This window comes from Calypte anna, chromosome 3 (assembly GCF_003957555.1).
Source record: "Calypte anna isolate BGI_N300 chromosome 3, bCalAnn1_v1.p, whole genome shotgun sequence".
NCBI classification, from domain to species: Eukaryota; Metazoa; Chordata; class Aves; order Apodiformes; family Trochilidae; genus Calypte; species Calypte anna.
The window spans coordinates 38,197,704-38,216,248 of NC_044246.1; the positions used below are offsets into that span (position 1 = coordinate 38,197,704).

Below are 18,545 nucleotides of genomic sequence, written 5' to 3' on the forward strand. Positions count from 1 at the left end.
AGGAAATGGTAGGTGGAGAGACTGATACTGCTCACCTGGGAGATCTTGTTCTTAGCTGGTCTTAACAAGGGAGCTGACAAAAGCAGCAAGAGAAACACAAGCTGCATGTTGGCTTCCAGTCGTGCCAGCAGTGCAGAGCAACCTCAAATGTCTCAGCTGCTGGCCTGTAAAGCAGAGAAGCTTTCAGAGCAAGGCTGATTGAGCTTTTACAGACAGGTGCCTGGTAGATTGATTGCTGTGAAATGGATTTTTCTTTTTTTTCATGCTATTTAGGTAGCTTTGGTCTCAGTACGGGATAACTCTGTGTACCTGGCTTGCACATGGTGAATGCACGAGGCTCAAGATCTTTTAGTGCCCTGTTCCTAGTGAAGTTGGGAAATGAAGTAGCTTGCCCATGCAGCTTGCTTGACCTTGGGCATTGCATTGGTTCTCCCAGGCCAAGCTAACCTGCCTGCCCTTGTTCTCAAACAAGTCTGCACTTTTTGCAGGGGAATGTCGCTGGACTGGTTGTTGGCATTGTGTGGAGCTGAGGCTGTGTAAATAACCTGCTCCCTGCACAGGTTTTGCCTGCTGGGCTGCATGGGGCCAGGAGATACTGGTTTCTGTCAGGAATCTGGTGAGAGTGATGAGGAGGTGGGGACAGTGAAGGGGATAGGGCAGCTATTGCTGGAAAGGCATTTTTCAGCTGCTTCTTTATAGACCTTTCCCAAGAGACTTGCCTCTCCTCTCTCTCCTGGTACCTCTCAGGTTTTGTATGTAAATAAATAATACAACATCTAATAAAGAGGTTGCAAAAATGGCTTGACATGGTGTGCAGTCCCAAGTCTTTGTGCCAGGCACAGCCCAGCTGATAGGATCCTAAGTTGCTATGTTTAGCTGAATATAAAAGGCTTCTGTGGAGGAGCAAGTCCTCCTGTTGAGGACCAAGCACCTGCAGCTCAGGCTTGTGCAGCATTTTAGCTGACTTGCCCCTCTGGACCAGATCCCTTAACACCTGAAATGCTTCCTGGTGCCCACTCCTCAACTTATTTTTCTGTCAGTTGAAGGAGGAAACTTGACTACCTCAAAGTAGAAGGCATAGATCTCATTTTAATTTTAATTATTATTTCCTCTCTCTACATCTCTTGCCTCCCCTCCTTCCCAGTGGTGGGTTGAGCTAGCAGGGAGGAAGATGCCTGGTTGGTCTGTCCTGAAAAACAGCAAAGGTGGGCAACTACTTCCCAGGGCTAAGGGTCACTGGCTGCAAGGTGAATGCCTGACAGCATCTTCTTGCTGGTGTGTTCATGTGGCACGTAAGGCTGGAGCAAGGAGAGCACTGCATTCAGACATGCTCATCTTGGGGTTGAGCATCAGCAGTGACTGGTCTGGGAGTGGAATCCACTGAAATGAAGACAATCTCACCTGGAGATCATCAGGAAAATTGTGGACCCACAACATCAGTCTGCAAGGAGCAGTCCTTGATAAGCACCCACCTGGGTGTGTACCCAGATGCTGTCTGTGAATTAGTTTCTGCCTCCAAGGTCCTGAGTCCTGGTGAATTAATTGGATGCATTTGGCTTCCCTGCCTGCCTGCAGTATGATCCTCCACTATTCTGCAAGGCTGGCCTAGCTGCATCTTACGCCTGGACCTCTTCTGAATGATGATCATCCAAATTATATAAAAGTGAATTGGTGAGACTGCATTTAAGTCCCTTTGTGGACAGAATTCCAAACTGAAGGAAGAGATGTCATAGATAGATCACTTGAGTTCTGGAAGGGCATGTGTGAGTGGGGTGCAATGCCCCCTGGCAACTCCCATTGAAGCACCAAATGGAGTTTAATTTTCTAGAGTGTCCCTGAATATCTGACTGCTGTTGTAACAAGCTAAATTTTCCCCTATAAAAAGCTGAAGAGCAAATATGAGCAAGTCCTACCTAGCACCCTTGGAAATGAACTGAAAGGACAATTTTAGTGTAGTAGTAAAGTTGCTGTCTGTGCATTGCTCAAACTGTTCTTGTAGTGGCCGCATCGATTCTTCCGAGTTATCTACACCCCATTTCTTCCCAGCTGTATAAAGGCTGTATCACCTTGCCCTCTGTTGCTCAAGGAATTACAAATAAAATGCCTCTTCTGGCTCCTGCTGCTTTTATGCCAATCTCGCCTTGTTTGTGCTGCAGCACACTGAGATTTGCACAGCCTTTCCCACTTGCCCTTGGGGGCTTTCCACGGCACCAGTCACAGCCCAGTTTGCCCCCCTGGGATGTCTCTTGGCTTGTGCTCAAAGTTGCTCTTTGGCTGCAAATGGAAGATGCACAAAACAACAAAACTTGTGGGTTCCCAGTGGAAGAAAATGGCCCCAATTTGTGGCAGCTGGGTTCCTCCTGCCAGGCAGAACATCAGAGGTAACTCCATCAACTCCACTCTTAAAGCATGTGGCCAAGAGAATTAAGGCATGGAAGCCACTGCTTTTGTTTCTCTGTTAGTGTCTCTGGGTGGATAAACCAGGCTTTGGGGCCCTTCAACGCTTTCCAGGGTGTGTTTCCTCGGGGTCCAGGCTTGGGACTTCCTGGGGCAGTACTGGCAGGGAGAGTTGAGCAGGAGCTGCCCTGCTGGCAGGGGACAGCAGGTGGCAGCAAGAAATACAGAACCTTTTGTTCTGAGTCGAGTGCCAGGGACCGCGTGTATTGTTTTATCTCTGGCACTTCAGCTGGGGGAAGGAGTCTGCAGCTCAGGGCTGGCTGCTGCACCTCCCGCACTGAAAAGTGACACAAATTCTTGTCTTAAGTAGGTTTGACACTACTTTGCGTTTGTTTAAGTTGGATATTTTGTGTTTGTTTAGGTTGGGTATTAGAAAGAATTTCTTTACTGAAAGGGTGGTCAGGCATTGGAATGGGCTGCCCAGGGAAGTAGTGGATTCTCCATCCCTGGAGATATTTAAAAAGAGACTGGATGTGGCACTCAGTGCCATGGTCTGGTAACTGCAACGGTAGTGGATCAAGGGTTGAACTTGATGATCTCTGAGGTCCCTTCCAACCCAGCCAATTCTGTGATTCTATGATTCTATGATTCTATGATTCTATGTTTAAGGTTACGGGATGCATCACCTGCATTGTATCAGTGGTAAGGATGTATGAAACCAGATGTGCAAAATGACTTGCAGGTGCTTGAGGTTGGACTTTTACTCACCAGAGCAATTTGCTGAGACATCTGTGAGTGAAAAGAGACTGTGTGGAGCATGCCACAGTCTTCAGAGAGGTCAGTGTATAAGTTTGTTTCTGCAGAAACCCATTGTTGCCTTGGGAATACTATCAGGATTACCCACAAACTTCCCAAGCTGGAAAACTGAAAGCCTGATTCTCTTCTGCAATCTTGCTGGTTCTGGGATGTGAGCTCAAGGCATCCCTGCAACCCCTCTCCTAAGAGCAGCATTATAAAAGTGCTCCACTGAATAACCCAGAAACCTGCATTTGATTCTACTTGTATAAGCAATTTAATTGGTAAGGTAAGGGAAAATATTTCATCCCTCTTCCTTGAGGGAGCTGATGCAGTTCCAAACATGTATAAATGCCCTTCATACTTATATAATAATGAATAAATGGCAGCCTGGCTTAGGAAGAGCAGATCTCACAAGACCAATTTAATTGTTTCCATGGAGTACAGAATGGAAAAGGATCCAGAAACCAAAGGTTTGAGCAGTGTCTGCAGTGGCCTGGAACCTCTGACGAGTATTTGTTAAATAAATGCAAATAGGAGCTGTGAGAGGAATGAGAAAACTGGCCATCACAGTGGCACAAGCAGAGCCCAAAAGAGATTGGGATTCCCTATGGGGCAAGAAATCTGTCTCAAAAGGCTCACAAAAGGGATTCAGGGAGCCTGCAGGTTTACCTGGAGAGGGTGGGACTGGGTCCCATTCCCTTTCTTTCTGGTTTTCTTCCAGGCTCTGCCTGTCCCACTTTTCACTGAAGTAATGACAGAGGTGGAGTTGTATCTGCCTCCCTTGATTCTGTGCTGGCTGTTGGGTTGCCCAGCTCCTGTCCTGTGGGTTCTGTCTGGATCTCAGCTTCATGCAGGAACCAGCAGGCCCTGCCTGCCTGTCTGTCTGTCTGTCTGTCTGAGGAGCTCACTAGAAGCTCCTTTTTCAAGGAGGAAGGAGGTTTCTATCCATAATAATGGGCTGCAGAAGGAATGCATTGGTGAGGCTGGTGGAGACTGCCTGGGGCCAGAGCAGGATCCTTGCTTTGTAAGGGCTTGGTCCCATCAATCTGTGTTCTGTCAGGTTCTGGCTGTACTCTGAATTCCCTGCCATTATCTTCACTCCCGGCAAACAACAGGGCCCTCTTCAAACTTGGAGCCAGATCACTTCTACACAAAAGTAAACATCTCTTTTGATTTCAAATATTTTTTGGAAATTTACACCTTTTTGTTTTCCATCCTCATTACACATAACAAAAATTGGCTTTAAACAGGGTTTTGGAACAGGAAGTAAATAATTAAGTGCAGTGAATAATTAAGCCTACTGGAAAACTTTTTTCTAGTGTCGTCGTCCCCCCCCCCTTGGCTTCAGCTGGGGTTTGCTTCTGCTCTTCTTCCCTTATGGATTTGCTCTCTATTGGATTTCCTTTTGTCTGTGCTCCCTTCTGTCAAGCCAGGGCATGTGTTTTCAAGGGTCGGCCCAGAGCTAGAGGTCACAGTCTCTTTGGTGTTTAACCTTGGCCATGGATTTCTTAACTCAGGATAAGAACAAACCTCAGATTGGTGTTTCCAGCAACTCTCTGTCTCTGGGCTGTGAGAGCCTCTTGCTCTGTCTCTTGCACAAGCTGCCCCAGTGCTCCAGGGCCACTCACTGCTCTGCCTTTGCTATCTCTCTCGATACAGGGGTGAACAGAAAGAGCAGGGCAGTTGCCAGCATCCCTACTCCCCAGGCAGCAAATAATGTGACATTTGTCCTGCTGGCCTGGCTGAGATGTGGGGCCTGGGGTCTCAACCTTTTCTGTGCCAGGACACCTCCTCTTCTTGTGGCTTGGTGAAAAACCCCTGCAATGCAAGAGCTGGCCTTGAGGGTTAAAGTGTTGCTGGATCAGTTTTATCATATGATAAAAGCAGCTGTGAGCTCCTGCCCTTTGAGCAGGGTAGAAACTCCTGCTCACAGCCAGCCAGAGGAAAAGCCTGGTAAGTATGGCCACATGAATTACATGGAAAGGGAGCACTTGCACTGGAACACACTGTTTGGGCAAACCTTTTGCCCAGAGCTATTAAATACCCTGCCTTGTGGTGTGGTCCCAGCTTCCTGTGCTTGCTGCATGACACCAAGCTGCTGCCCTTGGGTGTTTGCTGCCAGCTCTGGTTTGCTTCAGAGGCAAAGTGCAAAAGCATCTCTTGCATCACACTGGAGGGGTGGTGCCCAGGCAGGGTTTGTCCCTGCCAGCAGGAGCACTGAAGGCCCCAGGAGCATGATCGGGTGCTCACATGTGGCAAAACCAGGCACATTCATAGCAGCTTCAGCCACATTTCTCCAGCATTACTTCATTCTAACTGTGTCCTGGGTTAGCTTGGCTCTTTCTGAAGGAGATCTGAGCCAGAGACCTTGCTGCCCAGCTGAAGTAAAGCTCTTGCACCCCAAGAAGATTAAGCAACCCTCAGCCCACCCACCAGGATATAGCCCAAGCCTGTTTTTTGCTGCAAAACAGCACCAGGAATGCATGCAAGCTTTCTAGAATCCAAAGATGAGCTCCAAAGCAATTCCCCATTGCCTGTAAATGATGCCAACTAGCTTTGCAAACCCAAAATATTCCTAGCAAGCTAAAGCTTGTTCCTCCTGCTGAGTTTTGACTCGCCTGAGGGGAGGGCAGTTTGCCTTTGAAACAGACAGAATGTTAAAGGCCCAGCTCACCTCTCAGTGAAAGCACTGGCAGCTTCTGCCACTTATTTATAAGGCAGATTTGGAGTTAACTCATTATGTAACCTATAAAAAAATACATTAATTCATCCTGTTATTCTTTTCATCCCTGCTGAAGAAATCAGTAAGACATGGTTTCAGGTAAACTCTGATAGCTGGTTGCTGCTGCAGTGTGCAAAACAGTCGGGCATGGTGGGAGCTCACAGATCCAGCATCCCTCTGTGCTGCTCCCAGGAGCATCCCTCTGCCTCCTTGCTTTTCATCCCCCAGTGCTGGCACACACAGACCTCAGGCTCAGTAATGCAGCACCCAGCTCCTCAGGAGCATGGCACCTCCTTAGCCCCCTGGTTAATGGTTAAGCTTAATCACATTGCAGCAGCTGGCTCCCCAGCCCCGTTGTGGAAAGAGTAATGGATTTCACATATTGGATTTTCTAATCTTGCCCTTTGAACCTGTTTTCACTGTGGCTGTTGGTAAACTGTGCTCCTGAGCTCAGGCTGCTGCAGAATGCTCTGTGGACTGCTGGATCCCTGAGCAGATACGTCTTTGTAAGTTGTACAGCAGCACTGTTTGATGTAAGTTGGCATGTATGGCTGAAGGCAGTAGGCTGATTTCAGCTCAGTTTGGTGCAGCATTGTCACCCAATTTGTCATGGACTCATAAAAGTTCTGTTGGGAAGGGGCCTGTGAAGGTCTCTGATCCAGCCAACCCTTGGAGTAGGACTGTTGGCAATGCTGGGTCAGAGCAGCTGGGGATCTGCAGACATAAGGCTGGAAAGCTCCAGTTGGAGACCCCTCCTCTTTAGATACAAGTCCTAGGGCTGCACCTCCCTTCTGGGAAAAGGGTTTTTCCTAAAGCCCTACATGAACTGGCCAGGCTGCAACCTATGCCTCTTGCTTCTTGTTATGCTGTCTTGACCTACTGGAAAGGCTCTGGATCCATCCTCCCTGTATTTGCCCTCCATGTCACTGCAGACTTTTGCTAAATCACCCCAACCTCCTCTCCCTCCCAATTAACCAAACCAACCATCTCCCCATAGGCAGTGTCAACCTCAACCAGCCTGGGCCCCATGGGGTCCTCTCTGTCCTCCCAGCAGATCCATGCCCATCATGCAGGGATAGTTTATCCAAACCTGCTAAAAGAGGATAATTAGAGCTGGGGCAGGCCAAAGTCAAGCTCAGAAACAAGCTCCATGTTGCATATGCTCATACAAGGCTTCAGCAGAACCTGTTTTTGACTGATTTCTGAACGAGATGGGTCTGAACCAGATGGCAGGTGCCTAGAAGTGATAAGCAAGGCCTTTCTATGTCTGTCTCCCTGTATCATTGCAGCATCCTTTTGACCACTGAGGGCTATAGGGCACTGGCCTGAACTGTCTCTTCAGCCACATGAAGGAGTGTCTTCCTAGGAGCAACATGAGTTAGGGACATCATCACCACAACGCTGATTTTTCCAAAGCCCCAGACTATGTGGGGCTCTCCAGAGCAGCAGGCACATCCTCCACTGCCTCCTGAGCACTGCCTGCCACTGCTGGGGTAAGGTCCAAGGGGCTCATCTGCTCCCAGACCCAGAGGCAGTGTGGCTGGACCCCAAGGGAGCTGTTGGATTTGTCTTGCCCTGCCCAAGGCCAGCTGATCCATCTTCACCTTGCTGGCACAGTTCATCCTGACTACACAGCAAGTGTAGTGCTTTATTTAGGTGGGATACCAGGGACCAGGGGGGCTCTGCAGGATCAGCCTGGGCATTCTGGCAGGGTCTGGGCTCCACACCTGAACTCCTGGTAGAGCATTAGGCTCCCTTCTGCCCCGAGCCACCCAGTCCCCACCGATCACTCCTAGCTGAAGTATGGTGTCAGATACCCAAGGCTGCTCCCTTGCTTGAGGTCTGAAAGATTAGACTGCAAGTTTTCTGGGTGGGAGATGTCCCAGGGCTGAGGTCAGGGACAGAAATGTAATGTCTGCCCCTGTTCTGTTATACAATCTGCTGTTAAATAATCACTCGGGGTCACTGCGCCTGCCAGGTGGCTGCAACTGGCAGTGGGACTGCATGGAAAACAGGCTGTGGTTTGCAGGACCACTGCCCGTGAGGCAACAACAAGAAGAAAAAGCAGTTACATGCTTTCAGGCAGTCCCACGCTTGGACCCTTCCCAGGCTTGGGGTTCCTCATTGCAAGTTACTTTCCTGTGATGGAGGCACCAGCCTCGCAAGGACACAAGCTGTTTGTACAGCCAGCAGCCCAGTGGGAGTTTTTCTTTGGCCACCATGAGAAAATGCTGGTGTTTATCTGTGAGATGCTGCGGATTGATGGGAGCAAGCTGGGATGCTGGGTCTCCACTGGCTCTGGGCAAGGGTCTTTCCTGGACCTGATGGAGACCCAGTATCCACTCAGCACAGGTCTGTGTCCCCCAGCCTCATGGCTGCTCTCTACATTTCATAAAGCTGGAGGGTAGCAAAAGCTGGGGCTGAGCTGTGGAGCCTCCATGCAGTGGCAAGCAGCACGTAGGGGTTGGGCCAGTGCCACAGTCCCTAGGCACTAATTTGGGGCAGTGCTGCCCATCTTGGATGGACACCCATTTAACAGCAATGTGTTCATTATTTGAAAGGTGCTGGAGAACTAAGTAACTTAAACAGGCATGTGGAGGGCATCAGGAAACCTGTGGGAATGGCTAGTGAAGATCTGTGCTGTATGCAAATTAATTTGCTCAAGGCAGCTGAATGATTTGCCCAAGGAAATCGGGCCAAGTCCTGGAAAAGAAACAACGCTGGCAGGGGAAGCTCCCAAAATAAGGCAGGGAAGCAGCCACACTGCCCTCAGAGCCTAAGCCTCAGTGCTCTCGGGTTGCTGTCCTTGAGCACTCATTCACAGCTAGCTCACCTATTTTTGTTGGATAACTTCTTTCTAATAAAGGTTTGTGGCAGGTGGCTGTGCTCCCCGGAAGGTGAGGGAGAGCAGTTCAACAAAAGCAACAAAGTGGAGTGGGGCAGGGCAAATTCCTCTTGTTTTCTGCTCAGAGGACGGATGGGAAATAGAAATACTAGGAGACAGCTGAATGGCACTGAGGAAGCTTGTGTTATACCTTGTGTGTGTTTCCACCCCCCCAGTGCTGCGCTGGCAGAGTAGGGCATCAGTGTGTTCCTGTGGCAATGGACAAGAGATGCTCCAGGCTTCTCAATTTTGCTGTGTCTTCCTGCACAGAGGTCAGAGCACTGCAGGCAGCAGGACTGTGCCAAGGATCGGCCCAGCAGCCAGAGGCCAGTGCCAATGTGGGAGCTTTGGGATTCTGGGATGATGTGAAGCGTCTCATGCACCTGCCAAATGTCCCTCACCCAGAGTGACAGCCACGTGGCATCACTGGTGTCCTCCTCCCAAACTGCTTCTCACCAAGCCAGCAGGATTAATGAGCTGGGTCCCCTCTGGTCCATCCCTGAGGCTGCTTAGGGACAGCAGGGACCCCGTGCTGCCTTTGCACCATCTCCAGAGGGGTGGGACACTGGCTCTGCCAGATCCCTTGCACACACGTGGAGCTCAGATGGCAAAGGTGCCCTGCTCTTCCCATGCAGTCAGCCACCCAGCCTCCAAATGCTGCAGAGCTGTGGCAGGGAGCACACTGGCTTGTCCCTGCCAGCAGGCTCTTCGGTGCCTGGCTTCCTGTGATCTGGGGAGGCATTCTAGCTTAATGCAGCTATTTTATTACTTAATCCTGCTTGATTTTCCTTAACACCTTTCCAAATGTTTTAAACTATCCTTTGTGGTGCTCATCCACTGTTTAATCTGAGATCAAATGATTGTATCTTAATCCCTGGATCTCAAATGAATTTGCCTTTGGTTTGGGCAGCTAACCTTCCAGCCTTCTGCTGCAGCCAGCCTGCATTTAACCAGGGCAGACAGAATCAAGGAAGGAATTAAATGCCTTCTCCCTCTTTTTCTCTCCACTTCTCTCTTTCTTGCAAGTTTATGTTACTTGAGTTGCACGAAATAGGCGATATTCTCCTGATTAATATTACCAAATAATTTAATGTTTCATTTTAATGAGCCACCAGAGCCTTTTTTGTCAACCTACTTAAATGTGACCAAAACAAGTGCAGCACTGTGCTTTTTATGGCTGACTGGGTGCACAGAGCAAGCAGGCATGGAGCAAGCATACAAGACAGCACCTGAATCCCCTGTACAGTCTTTTCTGGTGAACGCAGTCATGCTCTCGATGAGCAAACTGGCACTGTGCTTTCCCCAGAGGATATGTGTTCTTCACTTCGGTGGCATTGGAGTGGCTGCCTTTATTTTGATGCACTCATGTGGCCCACAGGGGTGAATATCTCAGCTAGGCAAGGGGGGAATTGCAGATGCTGAAAGTCCTCTGGAGCCAGCAAAGCAGCACAGCCCTCTGTGGTTCTTGAAGGCACCAAGATGAATGTGGGGACCTCATTGACACAAACCCTGCTGCCTCTCGAGCAAGCCCTGGAGCAGGGCTGGGTCCAGGGGATACCAAGGCCCATGACTCTGCCTTCCACACTTTCACATTCCTTCCTCACACTCTCCTCTGTCACAGAGAGGTTTTGGGGAAGAAGAAACCTCAGAATCAGGCTGGCACAAAACCAAAGATGACAGGATGCTGATCCCAGCCCCATCCTCTGGGTGCTGCCAAGACTTGGTTTCTTGTTTCCTTGTGATTGCCCATGGCTATGCTGTGGGGCCCCTGTTCAGATGCCTACGATGAAGCTTGGAAAAAGATTAAATGCCATTTTTCTGTAGCATGTTCTAGATTTTATTGAGTAGACTAAATCTAATTAAATTCACACATTAATCCAGCCAGATTAAATGGCACATTCTGCTTTATGCTTTTTGTCCTTAGCTTGATCCAGAGGCCAGACTGAATCTGGAAATGCAGATGGCTGAACTGGTCCAGTCCTTCATGTCTAGACTCAGCTGCAGCCTTTGATTCAGTTCCAGAGACTGGATCCAGACAGTTTCATCAACGTGTTAAGGATCACACCCCAGATCCAGGACTGGTTCAGAGCAGAAAGTGGCAGTCCTCCCAGCCCTGGAGGTGCTGCTGCCTCAGGCACTTTTCTGTAAGGCCTCAGTGCTGGTGGCTTAGAGAAGCTCAGGTTCCCTCCTGCAGACAGCTACCATGTCTTTGAGGTACCAGCCCTTGCTACTCCAAAAGTTCTTCCAGTGTGGGGAGGGTGGGCTGTGACCATGTGGCTAAATTGCATCCAAATCTGTTCTGATGGAGTGATGGACTGAGGTAGCTTCATCCAGGGGTGTGTGGGGGGACCCTGTGCTGGAGGAGGTTTGACTTCCAGGAAAGGACAATGAGAGCTGCAACTTGGCTTCTCTGGTGCTGTGGGCATTGACAGTAGAATCCCTCTTATAAGTACAGCTCATCTCTATGCAGCCAGTCTGGACTTGCATGGGAAGAAACTATAGGCAACCCTGGGAATAAACCACCAGCTTCTTTGTAAAGACCTGTAAATCAAGACCAGCAGAGCCCAAGTCATGTAGCAACAAAGGATGCAAATATGCTCTGTTGTGTAATTTTGTATGCCATGGCAGTCGTGCTCAGTCCCACATCCAACCAGCAGTCAGGTCTGCCTGCCCAGGGCTTAATGCAAAATACCATCCCCAGGTGCACTGCTTCAGTCAAATCACTATCACACAGGGATGCTCTGCCCCAGTGAGGAGGAGTTTACCTGTGGTATGTTAAGATCTTCTAAAAGCTTGAGACAGTGCTGATAGGAGTGTTTCCTAGCAAATACCATGGCACACTAAGCAATCGGTCTTATTTTATTATGTTAAAGAATGAAATGTCTACACACCATGTTTCTAAGTGAGACTCTGAATTGACACTGATGCCTTTGGATGATGGCTTACTTTCAGCCCAAATTGTCTCTAGTAACCTGATTTTTGCATGCTGCACCATGCAGAAAAAGCACTAGCAGTGCAGACTGAAGCTTAGGGTCACTGATTGTGTAGGCAACACTGGGGATTCCTCCTTCCTTGAGTTAAGTGCCTTGCTGTTTGTACCAGCAGAGCAGACACAGCTCTGTGTCTTGGAGGGAGGCTGTACAGGTTCAGAGACTGGTGCAGTCACCTCTGCAAGACATTTGGTGGGCACCAGAGTGACACCTGGAGCAATTCCTCTTTTTCTAGGATAAGAGATCTGGGAGCTAGAGTCTGGGGGTTAGGAAATGTTATTTCTCTGTGATGGCCTTGATGCTCTAAGAAGCCATCGGGAAATGCCATCAAGGAAACCCAAACCCCAGAGTTGCTTAGAGGGGCTCAGGTTATGTAAGAAAAAGCAGTTTAAAGCCTGTGTGGAAATGCATTTCACCATACTGGCTGTTAATATATGCATGCATACTCCCCAGTAGCAGAGCTGGTCTCATTTTTAGAGAAGCAGGTAAAAAATTACTGCAGAGCCAGCAGTTTGTAGGCAGACATGGCCTCCAGGTAAGGCTGGAAGTAGACTGAAGTCTGAAGTAGCTGAAGTGCTGGCTGTAGACAGCCATCTCTTCAGTGGGGGAACTCTGGGCTTTGTAGGTGCACTAGCACTCTAAGCAGCACTGCAGCCTTCATAAGAGTCAGTATCTTGCCCAGGCTTTAAAAGCAGATTCATCTCGTTGTGCTCTTGCATAACAGCGAGATGGAAATCTCTCTGTGTTTATACAGACCCAAATGATTGGAGCCTGTTTCAAAAAATGCCTGGACATGAAAGCTTCAGCTGGCTACAGAGCTTCATTTCCAGGAGCAGAAGAAAACCACTTTGCCATTTAATCCTTTGAAGCATTCAATCACCCTGATAAGGGAAGGCAGGGCAAGAGGAGGGAGAAGGCTTCCATTTGCCCCCGTGAGACTGCCACCCCCACAGGCAGGCTGCCCACCACTCCCCCAGAGAGCCCCTCCAACATCTCCTGGGCAGGCAAATCTGAATCCAGACTCTGCCCATTGCCCTTTCTCCGGCTGTGCCACGGCTGTGCCCGTGGGTTTAAACTCTTAATCCTGGGAGATTGTGCAATAAACTCCTTCAGACTGAGCACGGATTATGCCCATTTCAAACGCTGCAGTGGGAGAGGCCAGTAAACCAGCCCACCCCCTCCAGCAAATGCACCTGTAGGCGATTCCTGCAGCTGGTGCCTAGCAACACGGTCTGAGCTGCTCCGACAGCAGCTAAAATTCAACCTTATTTCATCCTTCCTCCTCAGAGGAGCAGCTCTCACGTCACGTGTGGAGCTGCTCTCTGTCTCTTGAGCATCTGTGCTGCTGCCAGCTAAAGGGCATCTCCTCTCAGCATGTGGGACAGCTGCAGATTCGGGAGATTTGGTAAATTGTTTTTCTCCCCTCCTTCCCAACTTGCTTTCTGCTCCCAACAGCTTTGGAGTTCTCTGCAGGGAAAGCTGCAGAAGAACCAGGTTTGGATCCATGCTGAGTCCCACCTTGGCTTTGCTGGGTCCAGCCCCAGGTCATGCAGGCAAGCACAGGTAGCTACCAGCCCAAGGCTGTGCTGGGCACTCTCTAGTGACACACAGCACCTTTTAGGCCACCTGCATGATAGATGAAGACCCTCTTGAATCTGGGGGAGATGCTCTTGGAGAATGGCAAACATCAGAAAAAAAAAAAAAGCATAGGAAACCAGGCATGTCTGTTTATGGGACTGAGATCCTTGCAGAGGTGCTGGAGCAGAGAACAACCAGCCTGGGCAGGACCAAGCAGTGGTTTCTGTGTGGGCAGGGCTCAGGCATTGGTGAGGGGAAAAGGGAGTCGACCAACAGGAAGATCCAGCTGCAGAGGCGGCAGGGGCTGGGACGGCAGCACAGCCTCCCGTGCCCGTGGGCACTGTGCAGAGAGGACGAGGGCTCCAGCTGAAGGTGGGAAGCCGTGAGTAGATGAAGCCCATGAGTAGGTGGGTGCTTCTCAGAGAAAAGCAAGATGAGGTGCCTCCCGGGGCTTTTCCAAACTCTGCGAGTGCACATCCTTGCCCCTTGGAGCAACCCTCGGGTCTAGGTGGGTTTCCCAGGTGGGAACTGTTGGGAAATCTCAGGCTTGCCTGAGAGACACAGCTTCCTTGGTGGTTTTTGATGGGAGGGCAATTGACCATTATCTGGCCTGGCTGTTCCTAATGCTAATGCTGCTTCACCCCTGCAGGGCTGACCACTCCTTACCTTCCCAGTCTTCTCCCTTGGAAGCCCTGGGGAGGGCTAGGTACTTCAGCAAAGGGGTAGGAGGTGCCTTACTGCTGCAGACAGTGCAAACTGCTAGAACCACCTTTTTCTCACATCTATCTGTCCTCAGCTCCTGACTGCCTGCAGCACTGTGTAGCCTGTAAGGAAGACTGAGACTTATCTTGTCACTAGTTTGGGCTCTACAGCCTGAAGCAGATGAGGAAAGACATTGGTAAGTGCAGCCTCACCAACAGAGACCACTCCGGTTCATCCCAGGACATTCAGTGCCCCAGGATGGGAGACTGCTCCATTCCCCATCCCAGAAGTGCTGTTCAGCATGCTTCAGGTGGGTGTTTGTGGAACGGATTTCTCATCATTCAGGTCACCTTAGATAGCATTGCACAGGTCAGCTGACAGAGAAAGAGAAATGTTTTACACAGAAAGGCAAAGAAGCTGAGTCAGATCTGTCTTTTTATAGTGTGCAGGGGGTGTTTCTGCCTGTGTGGGTCAGCATCTCTCCTGTTCCCTTGCATGCCCCACTGTCTGAGATCCAGGAGACACTGTGATTTCTCTTAGTGGAGCTGGTTCATTGCACTGATGACACTGGTTGTGTTGACTGTCCCCAAGTGGGTTTGGAACATGATTACATGGCCCAGCCAAGGAGAAGATGCTTCCTGTAGCACAAAACCATGCCTTTACTCGCTGACAGAACTACTGACCCAACCTGTGCTTGTGGGTTGGACCTGTGTTCCTGCTCCTGCTGTCCCTTCCCAACACAGCCCAACAGTGGTTTGTGCAGTTGCTCCCAAGCTCGTTTCAGGCCAAACCCATGAGTAGCTCAAGCAGTTTCAGTGCTAACTCCTTGCGTACCTTGGCTTGGAGGAACATGGGACGCAGCTGGGAGTGTGCTGGAGATGGAGACCTTTGCAGCCAGGCAATGACATTGATAGGAAAGTTCTCAGCTCAGAAAACATCTTCTTCAATCCTGCAAACATAAAAGGACAGAAATAAGGTTGAGCTTTCTGACCTACAAGTTCTTGACTTCTGTTCTCACATTACAGCAGCAGCAAATCCTGTTGCATGGACCAGAAAGCTATCTATATATGCAGTTTCAAACTCTTCTTCATGTAAACTCTTCTAGACTTGATCAGAAACAAGGCTTTTTATTAGGAACAGAACTGAGAAGTTTCTTTAGTATTGTGGAGTTTCACCCCAGTTTTTTTTTTTGTTTTTTTTTTTTTTTTTTAGTGTTTAGCAGTTGAGCTGCTGAAGCTGCTGAAGTCTGCCAGTTAATATATTCTGGCTTTCAATGCATTTTCCTTCAATGAGTTTCCCTTTGCCTGATTCCCTATGTATCTCTGAAACATCTCTGTACATGGAGTGTGTTCTGCCATATTTCTGACATCAAGAAAAGTTTGCTCTTGGCTTGGGATGAGGTTAGAAGGCCAGGCAATGGCATACTAATTTTTCCCAAATAAGTAAAGGATATGAGACCACAAAAGGCCAATAGCAACAATTTTTCTTAGCCAATTAACAATTATTCTTAATACCAATGCTTCTGTTAAAGGGGTTGAATCCTGCTTCTATTTATGCTGATGTAAATGTAGAATAATGAAGTCCTTAATGGTTTTACAGCACCAAGTATCTTATTACATGGGGCACAAGTGGAATTAGGTGTATGGCATTAGTTTGATAGTTTTATCCTTCTGCAGTTCTCACTTGCTGTGATTACAGAATATTTTAGACATTTTTATACCTTTTTTAATGTGTTTTGGACGTTAACCTCTGAGGCAAGGACTGCCACTGTAACCACAGCAGAGAGTGTAATGGACTTAAATGTTAGGAAGATTCCTATGTACTACTTCAGTAGCGAATGACCAAAAGCAGGGTTTGGAAAAGGCCTTCAAGTGCCATGACAGCCCTTTGTTTTTTGCTTTGAAGATCTCTTCTGAGCTTCCCCTGTTGCATTTAGGCAGGACTAAACTCTACTTGGGTTTTTTTATGGGTCTTTTTGTTTTGTGGTTTTTTTTCCTTTTAAATTTCTGACACTCAGAAGTTGCATCTATAGGGCTAAATAAGCTAGCGTAGCTCAACACTTTGGGAAACATGGTTTCTACAGAATATTACTATGTTAAGGTGTTTTTTTGCAAAGCTGTTGTTGACTTATTGTGGTGATTTATCAGACAAATGTGTAGTGACAAGGTCACACCAGCCAATTTGACTGTGAAGGAGGTTTACATGACCTTTAGAAATAAGAAACCTCATAGACCTAAAACCTGCATGCAGTGAAGGCAGCTAGATTTAAGAGTTTGCCTTTTAAAAGGATGTGGTAAGTTTGGGTTTAGACAACTCTCACAAAACCCAGAAACAGCAAGATTGTTTGGTCCCTTAGGGAAGCCGAGTGGCTTGTTCTGATTCAGAGCTGCCCTTCGAGTGTTTCCAGCCCAAATGCAGCAGCAATGCCAAAGCAAGTAAGGAGCTGGTGTGACTGACATATGCAGAGAGCTTGGGTTGCTTTCCTGGCTGTCCCCACAGCCCAACAGAGATGGAAAAGGCAAATGAAGGCCCGGCAAGGAGCCAGAGCAGAGCAGGTAGAGGTGGATGCCACCAGACAGCCTTAAGAGACGGGCCTGGCAGCTGGATGTGCTTTCTAAATGAACGAGCTGAGCCGGGAGCCACGGCCAGACGAGGAGCGAGGAATCCTCCAGCGATGCTCACACCGAGGTGCTCCATGCGTCCTCGGGGCCTTCCCTCCCTCTGAGCCCTCTTCATCCCTGTGCCCCAAGCACTCTGCCGCTCTCCAAGCCCCTCAGGCCCTTCTCGCCCAAGGCGCTGGAGCCCTGCACGGCTCTGGGTCATTGGGACTTTGCCTCCCGCCTCAGGCAGAGGGGAGGCTGCCTCCCACTGCAGGCACAGCGCTCCGGCCCCTTTCCCCGAGGTCATCACGGGTACTGGCGGCACACAGGGGGTCCGGGGTGTCTGTGTGTGTGTGTTGTGTCTGTGTGTGTGTGTTGTGTCTGTGTGTGTGTATGTCTGTGTGTGTGTGTGTCTGTGTGTGTGTGTGTGTCTGTGCGTATAGTGTGTTCGTCTGTCCGCCCGTGTTGTGTGTCCGTGCCTCCGTGTGTCTGCCTGTGCCTCTCTATGGCTGTGCCTGCCAGTGGGGAGAGAGGGCGCATGCGCGGCCCGGGGGCAGGCAGCCGCGGGCGCTAGGACCCGCCCTGCGCGCGCGCAGCCGCAGCCGCTGCCGCCGCCGCCGGCGGGCGATAAAGGTCTCGCAGCGGAACTCTGACGTCACAGCGAGTTAATTTTAAACCCGGACAAGATGGCGGAAAGGGACGCGGCGCGGCGCGCGGGTCCGGCCCGCCAACAGCTCTACCCGGCAGGTAACGCCGACACCCGGGGCGGGCGGCAGCGGCCAGCGGAGCGACGGGCAGAGAGGCAGAGAGACAGACAGACAGGGAGACGGACGGGCGGCAGGGCTGCCCGCGGGGCCCCCACGGGAGTCGCGGGGTTTGGCGGCGGGACTTGTCAGCTGGCGGCGCCGGGGGAGGCCCCGGTATCTCCCCCCTCCTCAAAATGGCGGGGGCGGCCGCCAGCCCCAACGCCAGCCCTCGAAGGGGTGGTGGGGGGCCCTCCCGGCGGCCTCTCCGCTGGGTCCGCTGCTCCCTCCTGAGCGGGGTCAGCCCGCTCTCCCGGCACGGCCAGGGCCTCCCGCTGCGCGGGCGAGGAGCCACACCGGGGGCCGGCGGTCGGTGACCTTATTCGCTTCTATGGCGTGGCCGTGCCGCCTGTACATACATCTCGGGGGGTGCGGGCCGGAACGCGGTTGTAGCCGGCCGACGAGGCCCCCGGGCTGCGGGGAGCTCGCCTGGCATGCTCCCGAGGTCTGAGCCAGGCAGCCCGGAGAGCGTCTGCTTCCTCGAAGCCACGTCCACCCGTGAAGGGAGCAGCTCGGGGAAGGAGACGTTTGATCCGTGTTCGCCTGCCCCCCATGGGGAACCCTGGCGTTCCACTGTCAGTACTGTTCTAGCTTGTAATGTATCCTCTGGTGGTAATGGGACATGTCTCTTGCTTGGTGTTTAGCCTCGGGTGTGCTTGAGTCTGCGCAGTATGGTTTTGTTTTCTTTAACACGGTTATTTCTCAAGAATAGCTTAAAAGCTGGGAATTTGTAACCCTCTCTCTGCCACATTCTATGTGAGAGGGGACCTGAGACTTCCGAAGAATGTGCTGACTTGAACACTGAGTTGAATCGACTGAGGTTTTCAGCACTGCACTGGAAGATTGAACTATTTTAAAATTTCTGTTGTATAACTGTCACCTAATTTGGAAGCAGAACGACTGGAATGGCCACGATTAAACAAAATCTAGCAGATGCCATGTGCGACTTGGTTTCAACTGCTTCATTTGCAAGCCAGATAGAGATTGGGAAATCTAGCTGCACTTTAAACTGGCAGGTGTGGAGTTGCTGCTCTAGTGACTTTTTTTTTTTTTTTTTTTTTTAAAGGAGGA

General features: G+C 50.1%; 1 protein-coding gene and 1 long non-coding RNA gene across 4 annotated transcripts in view; one reads left to right on the plus strand and one right to left on the minus strand.

The window, feature by feature from the left end:
• Positions 1–14,169: 14,169 nt before the first annotated feature.
• Positions 14,170–18,164, minus strand: LOC115598162. Its single transcript, XR_003987437.1, has 3 exons — positions 17,772–18,164; positions 14,906–15,020; positions 14,170–14,445 (listed from the first exon to the last, which is right to left on the minus strand). It is a non-coding gene; the product is annotated as an uncharacterized LOC115598162 (long non-coding RNA).
• The window catches only part of ATL2 (atlastin GTPase 2), a 39,942-nt gene continuing 38,738 nt past the window's right edge, over positions 17,342–18,545 (plus strand). For 2 of the 3 annotated variants that reach the window (XM_030448746.1, XM_030448747.1), the window contains exon 1: positions 17,342–17,418. In XM_030448746.1, the coding sequence (XP_030304606.1) occupies positions 17,358–17,418 (61 nt within the window). In that variant the 5' untranslated portion in view covers positions 17,342–17,357. The remainder of the gene's footprint in view (positions 17,419–18,545) is intronic. The other variant, XM_030448748.1, reaches the window with a different exon arrangement.